Source organism: Sprattus sprattus (assembly GCF_963457725.1).
Source record: "Sprattus sprattus genome assembly, chromosome: 5".
In the NCBI taxonomy this organism is placed as follows: Eukaryota; Metazoa; Chordata; class Actinopteri; order Clupeiformes; family Clupeidae; genus Sprattus; species Sprattus sprattus.
Window position 1 is genome coordinate 12,543,301 of NC_137924.1, and position 15,655 is coordinate 12,558,955.

Here is a 15,655-nt window from a genome sequence, read left to right on the forward strand (position 1 = left end):
TGCTGAATCCTGCCGAATGGCAATGTGTAAATTTGTAAACCCTCTAAAAAGATAGCTTGTAATGATTGATGTGCTCAGTAACTAACTTTGATTGTCTTGTCGCTGTTGGCACAGTTGTTGATGATGGAGAGAGACTGCTGGAAGCGAGTCCCACCGATCCCAATGACATCAGCGATTAGCTGGCTGACAGCAATGACCACCTGAGTAGGAAATTAGCATAGCAACATCAGTCATCAGAGATTACAGAGCCATACCCATTATCACCAATGACAAGAAACCGAGGCAAAGTGAGCAGCGACAATTTCTTCTAGTTATTTACCAGACGCTGTTATTCAGTGTAATTCCACATCGTGTGCTCACCTGCAGGTGCGTGCGGACAAAGGACTTGCGGCCCGTGTAGTCAAAGTTGCTCTTCATGAGGAAGTAGAGCAGGTGGGCTGCGTCGCTGCGGATGGAGCTCAGCTTGGAATTGCAGCACTTCAGGATCTCATAGCAGAAGGCAGCGCACATGTCGGCACGGCCCTCAAAGAATGTGCAAGGGAACTGAGAGGGGAAAGAAGGGCACGTTATGGTGGTGGGCTTTTATGGGAGCCATTCACTGCTAATAATCACACTGGCACACAAACACACACACACACACACACACACACACACACACACACACACACACACACACACATACAACCATTACTCATTGCTTACTTTGTAGATGAAGGTCCTGAGGGAGGTGAAGACCTGCTTAAGGGCTGTCTCAGACTGGTTGATCTGCAGGAAACAGAGGTGGACCTGGAAAACCTTCTTCATCAGTGGGTTGTGTCCATGGTCCGAACAGAGCTGAGTCTACGAGAATCGTTTGAGAAATGAGGTTAGGTTTACCTGTGGCAGAGGGCATGTTTATTTGACAGTGCACTAATGGCTGGTTGGTGACACCGCCTCTCCTAATCATTCAATGGCAAAACTCCAATGTCAACTTCAACTGTCAACTTCAACGGTCAACTTCAACGGTCAACTTCAACGGTCAACTTCAACGGTCAACTTCAACTGCTCACCTTAAAGCCCATGATGAAGATGCTGAGGGTGTCCAGCACAGTCAGGCACACCTCGGTGGCGATGTTGGCCTCCAGCAGGGACTGGTTCAGAACGTCGGCGTCTGAGTGACTGTAGGCTGGAATAGAGACATAGCACACTGCTGTAGCGAGCTCCCACCACACGGGGCAGCAGATCTGCTTTTACAGTTCATGGGCTACAAGAGCTGCTATCATTAGTACAGTCCAGAAGCCAAAACAGTACAAATGAAGAGGGGATAATAACGAAGAGGAGAACAGGAGTTTTATGGTTTTCTTTTAACAGTTCCTGAATAATTTAGGATGTTACATGAGGAACAGAAAATGAAAAGAGGACATGGACTGATCGTAGGGGGTCATTCCCAGGGAAAAGAAATGGGCATGCTCTTAATGCAATCAAAATGAACGCCTGAAGAGCTAAGAGTAGTCTGCAAGCTGACTGCCAACCTGGTACATTCTTACCATGGTCTACAGAAATTCCAAGTATACTTGAAATCTTTCTTACACTGAAAACACAAAGAAATTCACTTTGTTAAGAGAATGCTTTGGCCCACTTATGTTTCCAAAAACAGAAGCTCTTTTGCTTTCAGATGCATCTTCTAGAACAGCAGCCATTGTAAGTATATGTGTAACTGACATGGGTAGAACTAGATCCTCATTCAATAGTGGTTTTGTTTGAACCGGTCCTCTGTGCCTATCTGGGTACAGAACAGAGTCATGTGACACTAACTCTGACCTTGGTAGCTTTTGGGGGTCACATGGGGAAAGTGTCTGAACAATGATGATGATGAAGATGATGTTGAGGAAGAGGAGACGGATGATGAAGAGGGCCATAGGCATGAGAACGACGGCCACAGAAGGGAGGTGTGGACTGGGCCGCGATGACGAGGTGGGCACTTACTGTGGTTAAAAGTGTATGAGTTATCCAGGCTGCTGAGCTGCTGTAAGCGGGCATGCATCATTCCCGCCCTGTTACGGGACACAGGCAGAGTCTGAGACTTCCGCTCATGTGCTATGGGCCCCGCCCCTTCCTGGTTCCTAATGAGGAAACGGGAAACCGTTAGAAAGGGTGGCCGACTACCAGCATGGCCTGGGTTAGTCAAGCAGTCTACAGAGGCACACTCGGGAGTCTTCCTTTCGGGTGTCTTTTTACCAATCATAGCACTACTGGACAGCTGTCACACAGCCCAGGAGTAATCAATAGACTAGCAATGAAAATATTGACACTATCTACACTATCTACAAATATTTTTTTAATTTCAACAATTAGATCCATTCAAGTGTGCACTGAGGGGTTTAGTGTGCATGCAGCTATCTACAGTGATTAGCATCAGGGCTACATCAGGCAGAGGACCAGCATGCAGGCGGAGGTGAGAAACACTAGTGGCAGCTTTAGGCTGAGTAATAAGTGATGCAGTATGAGGTGATGTTAGAACAAGGACCAAGAGAGAGAGAGAATCACACATGCGTTTACTGCAACACAGTGCAATTAGAGACACAGCCAGTCTTACCCAAACAGGAGAGGGCCGGAGCCATGTGCTTTTTAGATAATATTAGACTTGCCAGCATTTTAGTGAACACAAGAGAGAGAGTGGTGGTGGGTTAGCGAGAGCGTCATCCCCTGCCCACTGCGTGTCAGAGCTAGTGGCCCAGAAACAGTGTTTGTGTGCACTTTTCTGCTGTGTCATTGAAGACGAGCCAATGTTGGTGTGAAAAGCTGCAGTTCTTTGTGTGCCACATTTACAGGACTTTGTATTTAACACACATATCAGGGGATTTCCCCTTTACATTCAGGTAAGTTTATATACTTTTAACTTCCGTTTACCTTTAACACAGTTTCTCACTTCCAGAACAAAATCATTTTGCATTTGCAAGCACTTTTTGCACATATTCATACCAACAGAAAACACCCTTTACTAAAGGCATATAAAAAGAGCTCTTTGCATGCGGACAGGTTTGTTTAACACAAAAACACAACTGTATTAATCATTTGTAAGAAGTAAGAACACAGAAGTAATTTAGAAACATTACCTCGCGATGTATCTCTTCCCCATATATCTGAATTGATGAAGGCATACTCTGTAATCAAGCACAGAGTGTTCAGTTAGTGAGAATATGAACAGGTAACCCCAGGGCATCTTTCTGCACTAAATGCCCTCCTTGCATATGTGTGGTGATGAATTCAACAAGATCCCGAACTTACTCAATGAGCGTGAAGAAATCCATCAGATCACCAGAGGAAGCCTTGCTCCAGTACGTGAACAAAGCATCTGCAATGAAGAATTGCCACGTCAATCTCTTATATAAATGGCCCAATTGTAACTCCCAGGAGGGCATTGGTTCTCATCCTACTTATACTTGTATGAAAGGAATCCTTTATGTGTTTCCATTCAGTATGATGCTGATGATGATGATGATGTGTGTTCCAGGGGTGGAGTCTTACCCTCGGACATGCTCTTGAGGACGTGCAGAAAGCACATGAGGAGGCTCTTGATCTCGGCCTGATCCAGTTTATCACAGCGCAGCAGGGAGCTGCCCAGAGCTGAGGCCGGCTGGTTCTGGAAGCAATGGAACAAGCGTCAAGACCACAGACACACATGCACACTCATGCACACACACACACACAAAACACACACACACACCCCTTCCATAGACACAGGGGGAAAAACCGTTGACTGTTGCATTCTATGAAACAATTCCCACTACGAAGCAGGTATGTGATTGTCTGGGGGAGGGGGGGCGTTATGTGGTTGAGGGTTTGGAACTTTATTTCAGGCGGAAGGTTATTAGATCACGGGCCAAACTCACAGACTGTCCAAGCCACTACATGAAGCGGGGAGCAGAGACAGACACAGGCAGTGGACTAACACCACTACGACAGAACAGAGCAGAACAGGGGTTGGCAGGAGCAACTGCGTCTTCCTTTGCCAGCAGAAGAAAATTGACTGGACCAGAGATCTCTTGAGGAGTGACTTCATGGAAAGTGTGAAGCTATGGCTATTTTTTTACAGACTTCGGCTTAAATGTTCAACTTTGAATTAACTCCAGTGGGATCCCAAAGAGTGACCTGAATTTGAACTGAATACTCATGTCATAACAACTAACCCCAGACATCTGAAATCATAGAATACATCATTACAAAGGTGTCTTATCCCAAACAAGAGACCTGCATCTAACCCTTAACTGACCCCAAAAACTGAAGATGAGCTCTAGGTTAAAGTAATGTCTGGTCAGATCCACACATTCACACTCACTGCAATAGGAAAACTTCACTTTCAGAAGAAAAAAGACTCTTAGCAGAAACACAGATGATGAGAAAATAACTGCAAGCCGTCACTCAACACCCCATCAAAACCAATGAAGCTAAACAACCGGCTTCATGTCACCAGAAAGGTTTTCAACTGTGTGATTATCAGATCCCCTCCTGGCAAAGTAAAGAGGGCCAGTAAGGAAGCAAAGCACACAGAGTCACTCTTCAGCACGCACACACACACACACACACACACACACACAGATTTCCAGAGGGAACACTCCTGGGTGAGAAGGGGTAGTAATCGTGGAGGGGCAATTTGGATAGAGTCAAGAGGGTAAGGGGGAGTCAGAGTTTGTTTTGTACTTGGAGCGCGTTGCTGGCATGTGGGCTGCCGCTCTCAGGCAGAGAGGGGACAGAGAGCAGAGAAAAATCCATGGTGGCGCGTTTGACGCGGGCAGAGAGCGTGTGGTCGTCGGGCTCGGGAAACAGGCGCATCATGCTGGCCGAGTGTCTCCGAGTGAACCTCTCCCTCTGCTGGAACAAGCCCAGGAGGAGGAGGAGCGGGAGGAGGAGGAGGGGGAGGAGGTGGAGGAGGAAGTGAAGTCAGTGACACAATGAGATTATGCCTGCCTTGCCTGCCCCGGTTCCACTCACATGGGGGCTTCTCTCTCTGTGTGAACAAGCTCTTCCAACACATGACATATCTCTGGAGACACACCAACAACAACAGCAGTCACTTTTTCCAGTTTTACTTCAAAAAGATACGGTCACAGTTTCCATGAACTTGATGAACTTGATGGTACCGATTCAAGAACCAGGCTTTCATACACACAAGGTTTCACATTACGGCATAATTAGTTTAGCCCTATGCAGCTGTGGGTGTGCGGATGAATAGATATGTCCACGCGAAACAGAGAGGTCTGCCGTTCAGACACCTTCCTGGCACTGGACAGGCTCTCAATAAGTAATGAGCTTCTTTAGAAAGGCAGATGGCCGACTTTAATTGCTTCCCAGAAGGAAAAAGGGGCAATTGTCAGCGAGCAACTGGAGCAAACCTGAAGCTGTACATGCTGTGTGGCACAGACCCTTGGCTGCTGTGTGGCAGAAGTAGCATGAGTGGGAGTGTGTGTGTGTGTGTGTGTGTGTGGGCAGTACCTTGTCGAGGGAGTTGGCCTTCTCATGGTTCCTCTCAGACAGACTGCTGCCAGAGTCTGTGCTGATGAGAGAGCCACGCGAGTCGGCATGGCGGACGGCGTTGATGTTGGGTGTGGAAGTGGCGTGAGGAGAAGCTGTCGGGGACAGGTTCAGTCAGACGGACAGTGGATTCATCTCATTTAAATAAAATGTGTTTTTCATGCTCTCCACCCCTTCCCCTCATTACTGATTTAGATAAGGTTACCTGTGCCCGAGATGACCCCAAACACATCCTTATGTAGGCTGTTCTCAAGGATAGTGCTCGACCTGGGAGGAGTCATGGTTACATTCGGCAGAAGAGAGTCATCCCGTCCATTCTGAGAATCAGTAAACGGAGAGGAGGGAAGCACATTACCATGAGAACCAAAGAGCTGAGGGTGTATTTCAAGCACTTCTCCTTTTGACCACTAGATGGCAGTCTTACATTGTTGGAGTGGTTGACGGTGAAGGGGGAGACCTCTTTCACGTTGAGCCGGTGCACGTTCTCCTGGAGGAGCCCAAAGAGGGGCAGGTATAGGGTGGCCAGTCGGGCCTGCTGGCTCTGCAACACAGTATCCAAATGCCCCATTAACACCTTAAAGCAGCACTACAGAGTTCCGATCCAAAACTAGTAAGATAACTACCTAAAAGGAATGCAAACAACCTGCAAACAACACCAACAGCCCAGCTGACACTGATAAAAGCTGGCCAACACACAAACTGGTGTCTTTTGGCAGTTTAGCTGGCAATGTCATGCGTGAGAAAGCTTTTCCTCCATTTTTGCAGGGTGTACCAGCCCGTTACACAGAACTACATAGGGTATCCTGGATGGCTAGTGGGTAAGACACCGGTGTTTATCTGTCCTTCACATGACCATATGCTATCAAAATGAATTTGAGGATGGTACCAAAACTAGTTAGCTATAAATCCATATCTCAAAAAGTGTAAAATTGTTGCAAAATGTTACTTTAACAGCCCTCACCTGTCAGAAGGGCCTGGAGGAGAGGGGGCTCACCTTTGATGTGTAGCGGTCGTCGAAGGTGTGCTTGATCATGAGGTTCTTCAGCACCTGGATGGCGTTTTGACGGATCTCTCGGAACTCCTGCAGAGCCCCGCCCACTTCTCGCATCAGAAGCCCAACCAGGAAGTGGTTTTTGCAGAAGTCGTCCGTCAGCGAGTAATCCAGCTGGAGATCTGTGGGTTTGGGAGAGTGGGCTGAGATGAGAAGGGTGGGGTCGAATAGGAGGGGAGATTCTTTTCTGTTTTCTTTATTTGCTATTACTCTGTAAGCAGTTATGCTGTAAACATCTCCAGTCATTGTAGCCCAACAACCCAGTGTTTGACCCTAAATAGACTTAATCCCCAGGAGCGACGGCCAACTCTGTATGAACTTTCACTGAGATTACAATCATAGCCTGAAAGCATGTGCCTCTCTATGACTTCATTGTAGTGCTAAGTAACCTTACGCCAAAGGACTGATGTGAAAACAACCTGACAGCTTTACCCAGCAGCCTCTGTGTATTTTGAAGAAAATAACACAAGACAAATTTCAATAAACTCTTTTACAATAAACTAAGCAAAGTAAACCTCAGCAAAGACAACCATATATATACAGAGCAGAGACACAGATTGGAAAACCGACAAACAAAAAACGACATTTGCTGCTGATTCAGTTCCCCAGTCTTCCGTGTCACATCCAGTGCAGGGTGGTGGTGCAGGTCAAGCTAACAGATGTATTAAAGCAACATTCGTACGTTGTTATTCTTCATTGATTAGATGGGAGGGCAGAGGGTGGATTTTAGTTGAAAATCACTGGGGATGATTGCCGTACTTGGTGTGAGGTCATGAGTTCTCAGTGGGGCTTTAGTGGTATTTAGACAGAAATTATACGAGCACGGCTAATCATAAGGTACAGCAGGACGACAGAGGCTGGGCTGTGAGGCAGCAGGCTAGTGTTGGACAGTGGACTACACAGCTAAACAGGTGTAAATGACACCTGACACGGCACAAATGTAATATGGTGATTGGGTACAGGAGGACACATGGGTGTCTTTGAGGTGGTGGTGATTCTTGGCCTGATGTTGTTTTACTGAGCACCTGTGCAAGCATGTGGTTCATTTTGAGTCATTTATCAAAATCTGTATGGTATTTTGAGTTCAAATGTAATCAAGAGAGACAATCAACTTATATATTTTCTGATTCAATGTACAGTATATGCAGCATACAGACACATATTGCCAGGGAATGTGTAGGGTCTACAGACACACACACACACACACACACTGAATCATATAAAACATAAAGCTAAAATTAGCCAATTATGCAATGTAAATCAAAAATGGTGTGACAAAATCTTGTGTTTTATTAAAAATAAATAACAGGTTGAAAATAACCCATTTCAACCTGTATGTATATCCCATGGCATTTATATATGATTCAACTGGAGGGGTAGACATCTATGTTTTCATTTGGGGGCCACGGAGATACAGACTGTTGAGGACGAGAAAGGACAGGCAAGCAGCACACCTTTCACCTACCTACAGGAGTATCATGTGACTCCATGTTGGAGGAAAGTAATGCTAATTGGCAAAAAAGAGAAAAGATAAACCCAAATGGACACAAACACAGGAACAAGCTTTGCTCAGAAAAGGGCTGGCAGAAACATAATAGCATAATTATTATATAATAGTAAAATAATATAATCCGAAAGCACAGATCAGACATGGCTTTAAGGTTCTGTTTGTAATAAGGCTAATGGTTTTCAAGGACAGTAGCTAAAGTAGTTAAAGCTACATTTAGAGTTAGGGCAGCCATATTAAGGCATATGTAATCAGAGGAGGACATTTATATAATGGTGGTTCGTTCTGTCCAAAATGATTTACAGTAGTAAGACCATTTGCAGACAAATACAAATGAACTTGGATTTCTCAGTTCTGAGAGTAATATTCATAATTCCATGGCAGAACGTGTTCTCACCTTGAAATCTCTGGATTCTTCCCTTTCCAAAAGGCATAGGCAAATTCAAGGGAATGTAGTGCTCGTGGTTGCAAGCCACTCGAAGGAACTCAAACCTAAACTCATACAAAGTCTGAAACGAAAAACAACATTTTTCAGTAAAAGATATCATAACAGCTATATGTCTCGTTTCAAATGCTGCTGCAACAGGAGAAATCTACCTTGGGGTCTCCTGGCATGAAACAGCTGATGTAGGTGTTGATCTGCTTGAAGATGAAGCCTCTATCCATGAATGTGAAACAGCGCTGTGAGGAGAGGGGAGAGAATTTCATCTCATCTTGAAAAAAATTGCTAAATAAGAACACTATTGTTCATTCATGTTTTTTTTTCACCCAAACACTATCATGGTTACAAACACGATAGTGTCTCCTGCAGTGTTTGACAGCGGAACTGAAGTGCTGAACTTATCAGTAGAAACACCATGGTCTGTCAGTTCGGCCACAAGGACGCTGCCAGATGCTGGCAAGAAATTAGCAGAAATGGCTGTGGAAGATGCTGTATCTTTGGGCTCTAAACGAGATAAGGCCCTTGGCAGTGATGGACTGGTTCAAAACTTACATCGGATGGCAGTGAAATCAAACACTTCTTTGTTGCACTCATTACAAGATTAAATTCTTCCCTTCTTATCGAGTGAGAGCGTGACAAGACAGGGAGGAAGCTTGAGAAGCGGACCTGCGGGCGGCTTGGTGGCCGGGGCCTCAGCTCATGTATAAGTAAGCGGCGGAGAGAAGTGTGTCTCTTCTCAGCGGCGCCGGAGGTGGCATGACTCAGCTTTCACTCTCACCTTAATGAAGACGGCCAGGCTGTGGTTGGCGTTGCGAGCCGCGTCCAGGTTGTCCTTGTACTTCTGCGTGATGTGGGGCGCCATCATGTTGACCAGGGTCTCCACGGTGTGGTGGAAAGAGGCAGAGAAACGCTGGTTTCTGGACAGCTGGGCAGAAGTCATTGAGAGATAAAGGCATGGGTGCTTGACACACACACAGTGAAGTGAAGTTACACTAACCCGGAGCAGTGAGCTGCCTTTGGCGGTGCCCGGGGAGCAGTGATCGGGGTTAGGTGCCTTGCTCAAGGGCACTTCAGGGTGCTGTGTGTGTCACTTCCCTGGATGGGTCAAATGCAGAGGTGGAATTCCGAGTGTGTGTGTGTCTACACCACCTCTGCCATAGAGTCACTTTCACCTTTTTCACCTTTTGTGTGCATGTTGGTGTGTTTGTGAAGGCAAAAGCAAGTGGTGAGGGCAAGAGGCTACTGCTACTACTCGTGCTACATCAGTCATGGGCCACTGGGGAGTTTAAACTAGCATGCTAGCAAGTGGCTCCGTGACGCTGCAAGACAGTGATGGGTCCCTGCCACGGGTTCTTCATTACACATCAGCATGCCATACAGGGATAAATGGAGGGTTTCAGTGTTTCAGTAATTAGAGATCTCAGCGACTATCGCTGTGGGATTGCTCTCTAACTCTGGGGCAAAACAGAGGCCTTTTCAAAGGGCTGAGTGTAACTGAGCACATAAATACTGGGGGAAATCTATTTGAGGAAGTATGGACAGCAGACTGCCACTTAACATGACACTATTAAATGCATTCGCTTACCTTTACCCGGCCACTTTCAATTAAGTACTGGGCCATGGACTTCCCTAAGGCTTCAAGGAAATACCAAGAGTACTGCAAAAAGAAGACACATCAATTTAGTAAATCAGTTAACAAGCCATCACGCCTTTTTATTATGTACAACCATGGGCAGAGAGGTGGGAGGCCTCCTTTACCTTGAGCAGCTTGTTACTGGTCAGGAAGTCAGTGGAGGGCTTGAGGATGGCGGTCATGGCTTTGGCCAGCTCCTCGTGGACTGTTCTGGTGCCGTTGGCTGTGTACGGCTCCGTCTTGAACACATACTGCCCACAGAGAACCCAAGGAGAATATGTTAGCTTACACCCCAGGCCAGACATATAAATAATCATCCAAACGGTGTGTGAAGTCATGCTCTTACTTTGACATAGGAGCGTAAGTAGTGCTCCAGTCCCTCTTCATGGCACTGGGCGACTACGTGAATCATAACTCTGAAACGTAAAAAGAAATGAGAGTTGAGAGGAGCTTCTGGATAACCTCTCTGATCCACTGCTGCCAACTCATATGTTTTTCTTCCTTGTGGAATTTTTTTATTATGGAAACACTGGGACTGGCTTGCCTGGTCACATTCACTGCCACCTCCTCGTGGGTGGCGCCAGTTAGCACTCGGAAGAGCTGGTTCAGGATGGTGGGCAAGAAGTTGATCATCACATGAGACTCCATGGCGTGAAGACTCTGAGGGAGAGGAAGAGGGAGAAGGGTGAGGTGAAGGGTGGGCGATGGGAAGTCTTCATCAGGCCGCCAGGAGTGGCTCTGATTTACAGTGAGGTGGTGCAATGAGTGCAATGAGTGAATGCAGGAGTGATTGCTTTGGTTGGCATGGGTACAGGGTACTTTATAGTGCTGTTTTACACTCCATCACTGTTAGAAAATCTTGTTGATGGAAACATTCCTGCCCTCGTCCACACAGAGGAGATTAGCCGGTTTGATGAAGAGATTGGTGTGGTCGCCAACACCCACAGCATGGCAGCAAAGCCACAACGAGCTTTACGCAACAGGAAACAACCACAGAACAAGAATAGCCGGACACACCTGAATACGCGCGGGCAGTGCTAACACTCAAGTTCCTGGGGTGAGGGAGGCAGGGTCAGACAGAGAGAGAGAGAGAGAGAGAGAGAGAGTAGGAGAGAGAGAGACAGAGTAAGAATGAGAGAGGGAGACAGAGACTGAGTAAAAGAGAGAGGAGGGCACTGGCTCATCACCAGTCTCAGTATGGTGAAATAACCCAAGGCCAGCCAAGTCATTTGGCTGGCAGCCAGCAAAAATCTCCCACTGGCTTGACCTTGAGCGCAGACCAGGGCCCATTGTTTGTGTCGGGCGGCGTGTTTACTCTAGCGCCCCAGAGATGCAGCTGAACACGAGGCACTACATGGGCCTCTGCATGAGTTATGAAAAGAGGTGTGCTCGCATTGTCCAGCGTGACGGGCCTGAGCAAACAGCTAGCCTGTCCCTAAACATCCTCAGGAAGCTGGACAGCGCCGGCCCACCGCCGACTGACCAATGAAATGATGGGTGCCATGATGGATGGCACTTAGGAAACTCCAGCGAGGCCACCTAAGTGGCAGGTCAGTGACACGCAGGACTCTGGTCTCACCTTCAGGTATTTGACCAGCTCTCCTCCTCCCGACACCTGGGCGGCAGACTCCTCGCTCTGACAGTGATGGAAGAAGTTGTGCAAATGCTGGTCCTGTGCAGAGGCAGAATGTGCCAGAAAGAGAGACAAAGCGAAGCAGTGATGATGAGAGACAAAGTGCAAAGAGGAATAATAATGATTATAGCCCTGAATCAGAACCTGTGATGCATATTTACATTCAATCAGAGCCTGTGGTGGTCTGGCCTGGGCCTACTGACCTGAGTATAGACGGTGGAGACGAGGTGGCTGGACACTTTGAACAGAGACTTGCCCCCATCCACCCACTTGATTTCAGGGCTGGAGTGCTGCTGTGAAACAGATGGCAAACACTTGAAACATATTGATCCCTACTTTGCCAAAATGTTTTTAGGGATTTTTTTCATTTTTTTCTCCTATGTCATGACAGTAATGGAATGTGTGTAAATTCAATATTCATTTGTAGTTGAGAGCGATTACACATGCTAAGGGTCTTCTTCATGTGAGCTAATGTTGCTAAGCTGCCCCTGGTGTAACCTTGGAGTAGGGACTACTTTAGGCCGGGAGTCACTGAAGGACAATGCTCTACTTAATCACAGTGAAGGCTGAGCCTGCAGGCTCGCCCCCAGTTAACCCGACCACCCCATCCCCCCATGGCCCTCTCAAGCAGCCTCTCCAGAGAGGGTTTACCTTGATGATGCCCTCCTGACAGCTGAGGTAGCCGGCAGGCAGGTTGGCTGCCACAGGGATCTGCTGCTCGTTCAGGATCACCCTCCCGTCCTTCAGCAAGGGGAGCCAGGCGTAGCCCACTGAGAGGCCAGGGGGAGAGAGGGTTGAGGTGGGGGCAGGCAAAAACAAAGGCCTGTGAGCTCATAGCCACAGTTGGATGATCACAGAGAGCAATAGTTTGTGGCTAATCACGACATGGGGATTGGTACTTATAGGCCCCCTTAATCTGTTTGGATTGAATTAGTAGGGCTGTTTTGGGGAGAGGAGTTAAGAGGTTAAAGAGTTGCTGGGAGGGAGGGAGGGAGGGAGGGATGGAGTAGGTTGGTGGTGGTATTCCTACCTTGGCTCTCCACCACATCCCTCTTCTTGGTGCTCGCTTTGCTGTTGCTGTCGCAGCTGATGTGGTAGAAGGTGAAGAGGAGATGGTGCTTCTCGTTGAGCTGGGTTGGCAGCTCAAGTTTAAACTGAAAATTAATCATTTCAACAGGTATTATATACTTTGCTATTACTTTGAGTGTCGATGTTGTTAATCAAAAAAATACAAAATGTTTCTTCAGACTAATGACTGAAGAACTCCTTATAGCATGAGAACATTTAGAAGTCAAAGAAACATTGAATCATTCTGTTTGAAAACCTTAAATCCTCACCTCGTCATAGAACTCAGGGGTCTGCTGGTGGTGTAATACTGCGGCGAAGGCATTTTTGGTAAACAGAGGACCTCCAGGTCGCCCGTAGATGCACTGTGGGTCAGAGTCAATGGGAGAGAGAGAGATATGAATATGATATTCTGCATTCACTGAATCGGTCGATGCCCCTTATTTCGTACTGGTCAACAGCAAAGATATACAAAGTAAAGGAGAGAAAGTGAAAACATTACAAGCAAAGATAAGAGGTGGGTTACCTTGAGCGGAACAGCGTCCTCGTCATCTGAATCCTTGAACTCAATGCAGACAGCTATATTCCTCGCCTACAGAGAGACAAAGCACCATGACCTCTGACCTCTAACACATGCAACTTTATGACCAAGAGTAGTTCCATCCCAAAAGAGTTTCATTACAGAACACAGGCATTTACTGTATGTGTATTTACTTATGTTTATTGTTAATAAAGAGCATCACTTGAATTAGTTATTTAATTAGTAATTACTATTAGTATCTACACACATACATAAGCATATCTGAAAGTTGAATCAAGTATGGGGACCAGTGTAGGGTGTTGAAATATGACTAGTCACGTCCTTGTCAATGGTTACTGATCAGTCCCACTGTACCTTGGCGAAGGACTTCTGGCTGTCATACTTGAGGTGCTTGGGGTAGACATAGAGGTGATTGTTGTAGATGGTGAAAGGCTGTGAGCACTTGGCTATGCAGGGCACGAACTCCTCCACTTCAAACAGTACGTCCCTCTCACTGACGTCAAACTGCTTCACCGGAATGTAGGAAGAGGTAACGCAATCTGCAGAGAGGAGCGAGGAGGAGCAGGAGGAGCAGGAGGAGCAGCAGGAGGAGCAGCAGGAGCGACAGCCCCAGAAGAGATTAGAGAGGGGTCTCAGTAGGAGCGAGGCAGAAGAGTACATGACAGAACATGGAGTGGAGCGGACAAGTTGGAGTGGACTTACTAGGCAGGTCGGGGGGAACACTGTCAATGGTGACGTCTAAGTTTCCTAAGATCACAGGGAGCTTGGCCATCTTCTCTGGCCTGTGAGATGAAAGTAAAACAAGCAGACGTTATTTGTTATTTTCTACCTGGGGCCGAATGTGAGGGAGAAAAACAGTCCTGAGAACAGAACACGAGTAGGAAAAATATTTAGAGAGGGTGCCGAGGCACCTGATAATCTGCCTGAACAGGAGTGTATGGTTTCCCAGAGGAAAGCGTCTACATGCTGATCCCTGACTGTGGCTCTGGTGATCCTCTGACATTCCAAACGGTCCAGAAAGAACATGAAGTCCGTCTGCGAGACGGTTCACTTCTTAACAGAACATGGACCATGGGGGGGGGGGGGAAGGGGGTTACTCACTTTCTGAAGTCCGCCAGTAGTTTGAACACGTCTTCGTTAGTCAGCTTGTTGCTGTCTTGTCTGTAGATTGCAGAAAAGCGGGCAGATTTGTCCAGCGTCCCGGATGCATCTTTAAACAAGGGCCTGCGAAAAGAGAGAGAGAGAGAGTGGGAGAGAGAGAGAGAGAGACGGAGATAGTGGGAGAGAGAGAGAGAGTGGGAGAGAGAGAGAGAGAGAGAGAGAGAGAGAGAGAGTGGGAGAGAGAGAGAGAGAGAGAGAGAGAGTGGGAGAGAGAGAGAGAGAGAGAGAGAGAGAGAGTGGGAGAGAGAGAGAGAGAGAGAGAGTCGGAGATAGTGGGAGAGAGAGAGAGAGAGAGAGAGAGAACAATAGAAATGAATGAAACAGCAGAAGAAGATTACAGAGCAAGAAAAAGGAAGGAATTAAGTCAAACTTTCTCATTCCCTTTAGCACTGGCATCCTGCTGTTCCATGCTTTCATGTTTCCACCAGGCTGCCTGAGAGATAGCAGCCCCCTGTTTCTCTGCGCTTCTTTCACACAGACACACGGACACACAGGCACACTTCCTGCAGAAGCAACTCTGCGCTCTTTACCACAGGCGTGTGTGTCCCATTGGAAAGATAAACAGCATCCTGTGACATCCTGTCACATCACACGGCCAGAGGACCATCTGCACTAGGCCTGGAGCTGCGTCAGCGTCGAGCCGAAGCTCCATTCAACTTGAATGTTTATTTCCTCTTGTCTAGAGATGCTGCATGACTGCAAGCAAACTTGGACGACAATGAAACGAAGCTGGCATTCCTCCCCCCCACAACAAACAGAATGGGGTTTCAAGGCTCACCCTGATCTGAAATGAACCATAAATCCCTACCACCCTATCCAACCACATTACTGCTGCCTTGGCCAGAATCGTTTGGCAGGAGTGCTCATGGAGAAATCCAGAGGCTCACTACAGTAGCCTGTCAAAGCTGTTTTAGCGCAGGATATTTCAGGTCAGTGGTCTTACCTTGCGGCCCATGCGAAAGGCATCCTGTATTGGCCCAGCCTGCTGCAGGCCAATTTGGCATTTTTCAGCACCTTCTGTGCAGCCTGGGTGAGAGAGAGAGAGAGAAAGAGAGAGAGATAGAGAGAGAGAGAGAAAGAGAGGGAAAGAAGGAGACCATAATGACCCCAG

At 47.1% G+C, this 15,655-nt stretch overlaps 1 protein-coding gene across 1 annotated transcript in view; it reads right to left on the reverse strand.

The window, feature by feature from the left end:
• Window positions 1-15,655, reverse strand: part of LOC308365380 (dedicator of cytokinesis protein 9) — a 48,018-nt gene that overhangs the window by 8,645 nt on the left and 23,718 nt on the right. Inside the window, exons 14-42 of the mRNA XM_080838779.1 lie at window positions 15,488-15,570; window positions 14,485-14,607; window positions 14,086-14,165; window positions 13,738-13,922; window positions 13,369-13,434; window positions 13,115-13,207; window positions 12,808-12,931; window positions 12,429-12,547; window positions 11,981-12,067; window positions 11,724-11,816; window positions 10,689-10,804; window positions 10,491-10,560; window positions 10,270-10,395; window positions 10,097-10,168; window positions 9,290-9,436; window positions 8,667-8,750; window positions 8,467-8,578; window positions 6,506-6,684; window positions 5,936-6,052; window positions 5,717-5,828; window positions 5,473-5,606; window positions 3,508-3,622; window positions 3,268-3,334; window positions 3,096-3,143; window positions 1,966-2,102; window positions 1,050-1,165; window positions 703-840; window positions 361-543; window positions 87-200 (exon numbers count right to left, since the gene is read on the reverse strand). Of these exons, the coding sequence (XP_080694905.1) occupies window positions 87-200; window positions 361-543; window positions 703-840; window positions 1,050-1,165; window positions 1,966-2,102; window positions 3,096-3,143; window positions 3,268-3,334; window positions 3,508-3,622; window positions 5,473-5,606; window positions 5,717-5,828; window positions 5,936-6,052; window positions 6,506-6,684; window positions 8,467-8,578; window positions 8,667-8,750; window positions 9,290-9,436; window positions 10,097-10,168; window positions 10,270-10,395; window positions 10,491-10,560; window positions 10,689-10,804; window positions 11,724-11,816; window positions 11,981-12,067; window positions 12,429-12,547; window positions 12,808-12,931; window positions 13,115-13,207; window positions 13,369-13,434; window positions 13,738-13,922; window positions 14,086-14,165; window positions 14,485-14,607; window positions 15,488-15,570 (3,240 nt within the window). The remainder of the gene's footprint in view (window positions 1-86; window positions 201-360; window positions 544-702; window positions 841-1,049; window positions 1,166-1,965; window positions 2,103-3,095; window positions 3,144-3,267; window positions 3,335-3,507; window positions 3,623-5,472; window positions 5,607-5,716; window positions 5,829-5,935; window positions 6,053-6,505; window positions 6,685-8,466; window positions 8,579-8,666; window positions 8,751-9,289; window positions 9,437-10,096; window positions 10,169-10,269; window positions 10,396-10,490; window positions 10,561-10,688; window positions 10,805-11,723; window positions 11,817-11,980; window positions 12,068-12,428; window positions 12,548-12,807; window positions 12,932-13,114; window positions 13,208-13,368; window positions 13,435-13,737; window positions 13,923-14,085; window positions 14,166-14,484; window positions 14,608-15,487; window positions 15,571-15,655) is intronic.